Here is a 10,392-nt window from a genome sequence, read left to right on the forward strand (position 1 = left end):
GTTCTAATCTCACCTCAGTCACAGAAGCCACCTAGCTGATTTTGGGCCAGTTACCCCCACCTCAGCTCTGATCCATATCAGACTGCAGCAAGCTGGCTGATAACCAAAACTCCTTTGTCACATCAGGCATTGATAGCTTTGCTGCAAGAACTAGGAAGGCTCTTGCAACTTTGTGAGACAAATGCTAAAAAAAAAACCCAACAGCCACATGACGGATCCATTGAGCATTTGGGAAGCATCAGTCCCTTTCCTTGGTTCCCTTTCTTTGCGGCCTATATACTGCTTGGCTATTCATTGGATCTGTTTAACCTATTCACTTACGATACGAGACAAAAAACTACATTGATAAGTCATCTGTCCCAAATGATTTGTTTGGCAGCCTGCCTGCCCCAGCATTTTCTGATACGCAAACACGGATGAGCATTACCCCGTCATCTGTTTTCCTGCCAGCTGATAATATGGAGCGCTGAGGATCTACCTTCTGCTAATGGTGGCAGACAGCCAATAGATTGCTAGGATAATTGGGGCAGAGACAGAGATAAAGATAACTGGCCAGTAGAAAAAGTAGGTGGGTTCCGTGTAATTTAGGGGTGGCATTTTGGTCTGAAGGCCACAGGCTGCTCACTTTATATACTATACAACCACGTCTCTGAACATTTTCTCTTCGTGATTAGCTTTTCCTGTTGCTTGTTTTTCATTTCCTCATCCCGCCACAATCTCTATACATTTTCTTCCCAGGTGTCTGCATACATTTCCATTCCTGAATTTCCTCCCCTTTTGGTCTGATCCCATCCAACTATTGTTACCAAAAACATTTACTTTCTTTTTATCCTTCTCCATATTTTCCTGCCTCCTGATCCCGGTGTTCTTCTCTTCGCTCCTCTTGGTTGCCGTTGTTCGTAGAGTTCCTGTTTTCTTGAGAAAACACAGCCTAGTAAGGGTATGTCGGATGCTGGTGGGCTGAGCAATATGGCACTTGGTAATTGGTATTGGTCTCTTTGGAGGGAAAGCTTTGCTCCCATAATAATGATTATTTTCTTTAATTCAGCAAACCTTGAGTTTCCTTGAGAGTGTATGTTTCTCAGGTTCCTTGTTTATGCTCCTGTTCCGTTGACACTTAATACTCACTAGAGGGAGTAGATTTCAAATTCATTGTCTAGGGAGCTTGAAGCATTCCAAACATTTCTCAGCAATGCATTCCAAAATCCTCTGTCTAAAGCATTTCAGAATGATCTCTAGGTTGCAAATGAAAGAAACAGAAAGATGCTGCCTATCTCATTACCCCTGAATTTCTGGCAGAAAAAAAATTGGAAGGTAGATTAGCAGCTAGCCTTCTAGGTATAGTTCTCACCGCCGTGGGTAAGTCTACGTTGGCTTATATACCTGTATATCGGTGCAGGTGACGGAAGGCTTGGCTGAATGCTCTTTGAGCGCAGAACAGCAGATGGCTGAGCTGCAACCCGTCTCCCTTATTCCCTCTCTATGTGACGTATCGCACAAACAGTGGATATGAAGTGGTATGGTCCAGGCAAGGATAATCTCTGCTTCAACCAAATGACATATAGCAGTCCTGGATAGCAATGGCCTGCACCAATCACTTGCCTGTTTTATTTAAAGGTGCCTGCTGCCTCCTGCTGGAAGCTGTAATCCTTCCCTGGCATTTGCATCCCTGTAACTCATGCCTGAGGCGAAGAGGAGAAAGGGAGCCTTGTTTCTACCCCCACCCAAGTCTCCGCTGTCTCCTTTTCCAGTTCTATCAAGCCAGGGCACAATTTAGCAGTGGAGAACTGGTGAACCTCAGCATCCATCCTCTTTCGTGTGGAAGATGAATTGGGCAGCAGATGCTCTGAAGCCAGTCCTAGTCCTTCCTAGTGGCTGTTGCTCGGAAAGACAGAGGGAGAGGAAGGGGGCAAGGCCGGTGGGCATTTGACCATGTAGCTGCTTCTGCCTCCTGGGCAGGAGAAGTAAGAAGCAGTGTAGAGAGCGATGAGCTTGGCAAGGGAAAAAAAAACCCAATTCCCTGCCCCCCCCCCCCATAGCACCCAGAAAAAGAAGGAAGCCAATCTTGGAGAAGGAGGCAATGTAGCATTGCTCCCCCCTTCTTCCATCACGATCAGCGGAGGAGTACCGAGACTGCAGAGGAAAAGAGCGTAAGCAATCGTCACCCCTGGAGATCGCTATGAGGAATGGGGGGGGGGGGCAAACAGGACTCTGCTGCCAGATTCCAGGGGTGGAGAACCTGAGCAACTCGGTGGAGAAGTGGAGCTGCTGGAGCAGAGGTATGCAGAGTTTTCCCCCACCCCAAAGGAGGAGGAGCTGAGCAAAGGAAAGGAGAGTGGCCAGAGAAGGGGGTGCATTCAACCGGCTTCAGGCACGAATGCTCTCGTAGGATTGGGCTCCCTGGAGGAAGGAAAAGAAAAACACTTCTTGCAGAAGGACACTTGCAGCAGGCTTCTCAAAGGAGACGTAGACCATGTTGGCAGCCCGAGAAGCAGCAGCGCTCTATCAGACCGACTTTGTGCGCAATGCCAGGGCAGTGGGTGCCCTCTGGGCTGGCTGTAGCCTCTGCTTTGGCATCTTGGAGGTGGTGGTGCTTATCCAGCCAGCATGGGTACAAACAGCACCCCTCACCTACCAGCTGCCGATCTCCGGGTCCCTCTCCGACCCCAGCGTGAGCGCTGTGGGCTCCTTCGGCCTCTACCAAGTATGCACGGAGCAGGACGGAGTCCTCCAGTGCGAGGGATCGCTGGTCACCCTAACCCCCATCCCATCTTTCAAAGCAGCTGCTGTCTTTGTCCTGATGGCCCTGGTGCTGGTGATGGGCAGCGTGGCCTCCCTGGGTCTCTTTTGGGTCTGCAGCGCAGGGACCGTCTACAAGGTGTGCGCCTGGCAGCAGCTTTCAGCAGGTAAGAGAATCCAGGTTGGGCTGTCATTTTTGAAAAAGCAAGGAAGAAACTTGGAAGGGGGGGTAGGAATGGGACTGGGATAGGGAAAGAGGCCTGCAAAAAGAGATGCTGCCAAAGCTCAAGTCTCACACAAGCCACGCTGTCAACTTAGCAATCGAATGTGTAAATCATGAAATTTGGACTCGTTGAGGATAGAAACTGTTAAATTCAGACAAGACCATGGAGGCTTCATTCAGAATAAATAGGAATGTTCAGACTCAAAGGTTATGTTTCCCTTCCACCTGTGTGTTGTGGCTCTGATTCCCGAGCCTGTGCTGTTAGAGGAAGAGGACTTGGAAGATGAGGAGGAGGAAGTGGGAATGCCTTCTTCCCCAGGACCTTCCTCTCTGGCAATGCCTTCCTCCCTGATAATGCCTCAGGTTTCATCAGACAACCGAGAGGAACAGCCTGAGATTAATCAGGAGGAAGGCATATCGGAGCAGCCCCTGATAGGGAGCCAAGAGAAAGAATGTTGGCTTGATCCTAAGCAGCGTCATAGGGAGAAACGTGAGCAGCAACGTAGGAGGCGTGGGAGGGTCAGAGAGTGAGCTGAGTCATTGAGCCACACCCCACAGGGGATAAAAGTGGGTGTGTTGTCGGCTGGAACTTTGTACGGAACAAAGTTTGATCTTACTTCAGGTTTTCTTTGGGAATGATTTTTGTGGTCTGCCTTGTAATTTTCTGTAAGTAGCTTTTTACTTTGTTATCAGTTCGGACTTGGCAGGCAGAGAGTGTTGGAATGCCAAGGACGTTATCAGTTCCAAAGAATTAACTCTGTGAAGTCCGAGCCAGCCTGCCTGCCTGCCTGTGTTTGTGTGAGTTTGTACTCTTTCATCTTTTTGGAAAGAAGAAAGGTGAGACAGAACACCTGTGTACCTGAGCTTTGCTGGCTGAGGAACTCTGGGAGTTGAAGTCCACTGGTCTTAAAATTACCAAGGTTGGAGACCCCTGCCTTAGAGGATGTTAAGTGGCAAAACTCTTCTGTTCTGATCAGCAATAGCAGCTTTGAGAATGAAGGTGGTTCCAATGACCAGGCTTTGGAGTTACCAAGGCAGAGAAAGTGGAATTACAATCCATGAGTAAGGCACAGTGTGAAGCAAATGTTAATTTTGCATCCAGGTAACCCAGACGCCATTCTAAACAAGCTAAACTCTGAAACTGGTCTGAGTTGTGCAAATGTACATTTTGTGTGTGTGTTGTGTTCACTTTTTTGTGGGGAGTGTATTCTGATTTATTTGTGTAACAGTATAGAAGGATGTAAAAGACATGAAGGGATGGGGAGGAGCTGTTGTGTTTTGGTAGTCACTGCCCATCTCTTTTCAATCATTCTTTGTGGCAATAAAGCCTGCTGGCTTGGTTTAGAAATGAATGCTAACTTGGAAATTGAATGATGTGCTCAGGAGTCTGGTTCTTCCAAAGGTCTCTTCCCTTTCAATTAGGGTAGGGTAGGATAAGTTCTTGATGGACTGTGTCATTTATTAATTAGCAGGAAGATAGTGTCATAGATGTTGATATCATTTCAGACAAATGGTTGTTTAATCTCTTCGTAAAAACCTCCAGTGTTGGAGTACCCTCAGCTTCCGAAGTTGTGGGCTCTCCAATACTGGAGGTTAAAGACCAATACTGGTCTTTAAAGAAGAGATTGAACAACCATTGGTTTGAAATGGTACGTATAGGATTTCTTCCTTGAGCAGGAGCTTGGACTCAAGGACCTCCAAGGTCTATTTCAACTCTGTTATTTTAAAATGCCAAAACATGTTGGGACTGATCAAATTAAAAAGCAACCAGTTCTTATCTCTCCCCACTGGATTCAGAATTGTGGGCCGTTTAGGAAGCATCTTCAAAGGACCCTTTTAACCTGGAAATGCTGGGATAGAAACTTCCACAGGTTGAAGCCAATTGTCTTCAATCTTCTGTGTGAAACAAAAATTTCTGGTGATCTGAGAGCACTGGTAAATGATCGTTTTTGTTACCTTTCAAATACAACCATGGGAGAGAGTTCTATGTGGTTAAGGCCATGCATTAATTCAGATTCAGACTGGAAAAGGTACTTCAGAGCTAACATGGCATGTCAGGAGCACCTTTGGAAACTCTGTAAACCTGGTTTTTCAAACTGTTGATAACCACTCCCTTATGGGGTCAAGAGCAATTTTGAGGGGCTTGCGCATACCAAGAAGGAACAGTATTAAAACATATTCCCTCACTGCCTGTATAAGCAAAATTGGGCTTTGCTATTTCATTTTAAACATGAATCCAAGATAAATGTGGAATGTACAGCAGGAAGGTCTCTTTCAGAAATAAAATCCAGATTTCAGGAATTATGCTAAACTTTGTTCAAAATATGGTTGTAAATGTGATAGGGGAGTATTATTGACTTTCTATAAAAATATTTTGTATTATTAAGTTGCAAGATTTTAGCACAGTTTTCATACAGAGTTTAAAATCCGATGATTAAAGTGCAGTAAATTGTATGTTTCTTTCTTGCACAACCTCAAATCCAATGAAATAGGTTATTGTATTTGCGGCACTGTCATTCATTTATCACTTTTAGGAGTCATGTCACTGGAAGGTTAGAGGATCCCTGCCTTCAATCAAATTGTTGTTTTTATGGGATTCTGCTGCAAAAGAGCAGGCATCCAGTCCTGCCTCATTTAGTGACCATTTGCAGTTATTACTACAGAAACTTTGTGGCCAATCTGCACATTTATGACTTTCCCAGATCTGTAAAGAAAAGGACAGTTGAAGTAAGATCTTTAGGATGGTTGCAGTTGCAATCAGTGACAGCTTCACTTTGACAGAGTTGCCACTTTCAATTGTCTTAAAATGAGGACTGCCTGTATATATCTTAGGGTCATTTACACCCACCCAGTCAGCAATCATGCTGCCTGCTGATATATTTGTCGAAACAGCAGAAGATGAAATTATCTTCTGCTGATAATTTCAAATATGAAATTATCTTGACAGCAGACATAGTGAAATTTCACCTGCTTTTTGCTAGGCCGGGCTGGGGGAGTGACGGACAACTAAAATAGAAATCTGCAGCGTGCTAATGAGGTTAGAGCCACACTGGATGTAAGCTGAGGGGAGAGAGATTTATTTGGATACCTTCTCTCTCCTTATGCCTATTGGTGGAAAATGTGCTTCCAAAAAAAAAGGAGAGTTTGAGACTCATTTTTGCAGAAGAAACTCTCACTTCTGTGTTCGGTGCAGAAGCAGGAAGAGGCTAGTAATCCCAGTGGAACCTTCTTTGTCATGTTTTGCCTCCATGGCTGATTGTGGGAGGCCGTTCAACCCAAAACAAACTTGGGGAATCTCCCTTGAGTGGAAACCAACCTCCTGCTCTAATGTGTGTTTTCACGTTTGCATAAAACATTCCTTCTTTTCTTGACCTAGTTAGTTAAGTATGATGTTGTGTGAACTGAATCACAGGCAGAAGAACATCAAGACTGAGGAAAGTCAGTGGGTTTATATTCCACAGCAAGTGTCTGTATGGACTCTGTTAATTCTCTCTCACTCCCCTCTTTCCTCTTTGTCTGCCCATCTCTCTGTTTCACAGCGACTTGTCAGGCTCTTGGCTGCCTGGTCTTCCCAGACGGCTGGGGAGCGCCAGAGGTGAGGGCTCTGTGTGGGCCCCAGGCCAGGAGCTACACCCTGGGTACTTGCTCAATCCACTGGGCCTTTACTCTCGCCTTGCTGGGCATCGCTGACGCGTTGGTTCTGGCCACCCTCGCTTTTGTGCTGGGAAACAGGCAGGACGCTCTCTTGCCTGCGGGCTACACACCACCCCGAGAGGGAAGAGGTAAGCATGGGCACATTTTGTGCCTCTTCTGTCTTGGGTAACAAATGGAGCCAACGGATGCTTCGGATGCTTCTACAAAGCCAGCTGCATGAGAGGCACGACTGGCAGTCACATGAGCTGTTGCTTAGTTACAGGCAATGAGACACCCAAATGCAATTGGGATTGAAACTGTCCTGCCACTGGGTGTTCTGACCATGACGTGAATAAAGTGCATTCTTTCTTGCATCTTACAAATATCCTTCCCTTTGTCTTACATGTGCAAAATGATTTAAAAAAACACCCCGCTTGTTCTCAAGGAATACAAATTCTGTGCAGAGACTCCCTAAAAAACTGGGAGCTGCAAATCTGGGTCTTTTTCAATTTATGCTAGTCTTTGGAAGAGATACGAAAACATTCTGTTCTTGTGACTAAATGTTTTGGGCAAATGCCAAGGTATTTGTCTCACCTGTCTCCCTTTTGGCTACAACGGGAAGCCCAGACTAATTTGTTAGTCTTGATTAGCCTTGATTGTGAGCACTAATAAAGCTGGGCTGAAGAAAAAAAATCCAGATGATTATTTAATAGAAATGAAGAATTGTAGTTCTTTGATCTTCTGCAGCCCAGATACGATAATCCTATCAAAACCTGATATCAGCAGGTTAATGAGGCTTACTCAAACATAACAGTTATATAATATTTAGGGCTCATTTGAATGATAAACAGTTGAGAAATTCACATAGAGACAAACAACAATTGCTGGCCTTTAATTTTTCCATTTTACTACAGACTGACATGTCAGGGCAATTATAGGAAATTAAAATGGCACGATTTTGTTCCAATTTAAAATGTTGCTATGTCTGCCAAAAAAAGAAAAGACTTATTAAGGTTAGAGAACATGTTGGCATCCCTCAAGTTTGCAGAGTGCTCTACTCACAAGCCTTGCCATGGGAAGCTCATATGACTGATTGGTGTGTAAAGCTTCAAAGAACCAGCAAAGCTCCTTGGACTGCAAGGTTAATTATCGCTCAAGCATGATGGCAGCTAAAGTCAGTGCACCTGGAGGGCCCTCAGCTGGAGATGGCTGGCTTAACACTTGCCTGTAAATTGAGAAACAATGTCAGAAAAGACAAAAGCTGAAACTCTCAGCTTTTCAATATTCTTTCTTCTTTAATGTACATGCATTGTGAAGGACTTGCACGCATGTGCGCACATGACAACCAAGGGAGAGGACAAAACATCAGGCCTAACGTTTTGTTTAAAGAAAAAGTACAATTTAATAAAGGGGCGTTCATAAGTGCACCATCGTGCCTACCGTCCCTGTCCTATTGTCCTCATTTATTCGTACCTATTTCCTGTATTCTTACTCACGTTTATACTTATACCTATTATCTTATAAGTGATTGACAAATAAATAAATAAATAATAAAATAAACAATTACCTTCAAAAAACACACTTCAGGAAATGAATGAAGCACTTTTATCTGACTGGGTGATTGCCCATTATTTTATACTCCACAAGTGTCTTTCCTTCCTTCCTTCCTTCCTCATAATGCAACATTTTTAGGATTTATGTGTTTTTAATTGTGTTTTTAGTGCTATTTTGAGGGGGTGCGTAGAGAAACTGGACTTTGGGCATCACAGATTTCATTTCCTCTTTTTCTGCTTGTGGTACGTGCTTAGGTGTGACTTCAGCGCTGACTCCAGATTGATCCCAACGAACAGACATTCTTCAGAGTTGGGTATGTCAACTGTACCCGTAGCAATAAATTGTAGAAAGCGATAATGTAATGTTATGTCTTATTAGTGTCTTTCATGACTTTTTGAAATTGTTTGCATAACCCTTTTCTCTCGTTCAGGGCTGGACAGCAAAAGGCTCACAGACAATATGAATATATGGCGTTCTAATTCTAGGTTTTCGCATGTCAAAAATGTCACAGTCAAAATTTGGCAGCAAGTAATAAATTAGAGCAAGGCAATTTCCAAGTGATGTTCAGCAGGAAATGACAGGAGGTAAAGTCATTAGCAGGTTTAAACTTTAGCATTAAAAATACCGTATTTATCGGTGTATAACACGCACTTTTTCCCCCTGAAAATAGGGGGCAAATGATGTATGCGTGTTATACGCCGATGTCCCGTTCCCAATAGTGCCTAGCGGCGGCGCAGCGTCGTGACGCTGCGCCCGCCGCATATTAAAGGGAATGCGTGTTATACGCCTGTGCGTGTTATACGCCGATAAATACGGTACTCCCCAAGGTCCCCTCCCCTCCCCAAAATGAAACAAAGGACAGTGTTTCAGATTTATCCAGGGGTGGGATTCTACTGGTTTGGACCAGTTCAGACAAACTGGATGTTACATTTTCATCTAGTTCACCGAACTGGTATTTCAACCAACAGGCTGGCCTCATCCACCAGGTCCCACACCCGCCAGGGCCCATTTTCGATTAAGGTAATACGTGCAGGGACTGCACGGAGGCTCTGGGAGAGGGAAAAACGGGCCTTCTGGAAGTCCGGAAACAGGCCTTCTGGCTTCTAGTGGGCCCCAAGAGCCCAGGGGAAGCCTCCAGATCTTTGAGGTGGTGAAAAACGGCCCTCCCAGAAGTTCCAGTGGGCCACGCCCACCCAGCAACCAGGCAGCAAACCGGTTGCTGGGATTTTTGAATCCCACCCCTGGATTTATCCAGACTGCCATATTCCCTGAGGCCTTTAGTGGATGAAAAAATACAGTTGAAAATGAAAAAGTACCTAGTTCCCAAAAAGTTTATAACTCCTGAAATTGTTTGTTGTCAGAGTCCTCTCTGACATGAAAAGAATTGGGAAGAAGGTGTGTCCCTCCAGGAGAAAACCTTGTGATGTTCAAGTTCTATTGAACTCCTCATTCAATATGACATCTGGAAGAGAACAAAGTGCCCAACTCACTCTTAGTGACTCCCAGAGGCTTACTAAGATAAAACTCATGGTGCCCTGTGGATTGATCATCACAAACTTTTTGCTTGTTTAAGGCAAGTATCTACTAGTATCTGGTAGAATACCAATGAAGTTTGACATGGAAATATTTTTTTGAAGATTTTTGACTTTTGAAAGCCCAGAGGTAGACTGGTCATTTAGCACCAACCTCTTTCTTCTAATAGAATAATAATAATAATAATAATAATAATAATAATCATCATCATCATCATCATCATCATCATCATCATCAAGGCCTTCTTAGATTTAGTGTCAAATCCCAGTGTAAGGATTTTCGTTTCCTTCTGTGGCTTTTCTTTGTTGAAGAGCACAATAAACAGGGGTCTCTGGGAAACTTAAAATATGGAAGTAACTTTTTGGTTGATGAGTTGATTAGATTTACTGTCTGGATCTATCAGCTTATTTCTAATACTGATGGAGTTAGGGCTCCAGAATGGAGTTGAGGATAATGGTCTATCTTCACCAAGTCCTGGATGCCCAACTTCTTTCAAACTTAGTTACCCTTGACCTTTTTAAGTAGAAAGGAGGCACCACACTCCAAAATATAGGCACAACTGAAACTAAAATATTTGAAGGTTAATTAATTAAATATAAGAAATACAGTATGATTCCTCCCCATGCATGTCATCATCATTCTATAAATTAGAATTTCATGGCAAATTCTGGAGGAGTTCTGAGGGTCACATCCAAGGTTTCCCAAAAATT

At 44.1% G+C, this 10,392-nt stretch overlaps 1 protein-coding gene and 1 long non-coding RNA gene across 2 annotated transcripts; one reads left to right on the plus strand and one right to left on the minus strand.

Annotated features, from left to right (window-relative positions):
- Positions 1–1,649: 1,649 nt before the first annotated feature.
- LOC113443391 (LHFPL tetraspan subfamily member 5 protein-like) lies at positions 1,650–8,511 on the plus strand. The gene is made up of 3 exons (XM_026711590.2): positions 1,650–2,906; positions 6,502–6,744; positions 8,404–8,511. Exons 1-3 carry the CDS (start codon positions 2,474–2,476, stop codon positions 8,430–8,432), a joined length of 705 nt encoding a protein of 234 aa, XP_026567375.1. The 5' UTR covers positions 1,650–2,473; the 3' UTR covers positions 8,433–8,511.
- On the minus strand, positions 7,472–9,851 carry LOC148127142 (uncharacterized). Its single transcript, XR_015741971.1, has 2 exons — positions 9,466–9,851; positions 7,472–7,820 (listed from the first exon to the last, which is right to left on the minus strand). It is a non-coding gene; the product is annotated as an uncharacterized LOC148127142 (long non-coding RNA).
- Positions 9,852–10,392: the final 541 nt, after the last annotated feature.

This window comes from Pseudonaja textilis, chromosome 2 (genome assembly GCF_049901715.1).
Source record: "Pseudonaja textilis isolate UNSWEBS1 chromosome 2, rPseTex1.2, whole genome shotgun sequence".
NCBI classification, from domain to species: Eukaryota; Metazoa; Chordata; class Lepidosauria; order Squamata; family Elapidae; genus Pseudonaja; species Pseudonaja textilis.

Coding starts and splice junctions, on each gene's coding strand:
- LOC113443391 (XM_026711590.2), top strand. CDS start 2,474: ATGTTGGCAGCCCGAGAAGCAGCAGCGCTCTATCAGACCGACTTTGTG. Junction 2,907..6,501: donor CTGGCAGCAGCTTTCAGCAG/GTAAGAGAATCC, acceptor TCTGTTTCACAG/CGACTTGTCAGGCTCTTGGC. Junction 6,745..8,403: donor ACCACCCCGAGAGGGAAGAG/GTAAGCATGGGC, acceptor GTACGTGCTTAG/GTGTGACTTCAGCGCTGACT.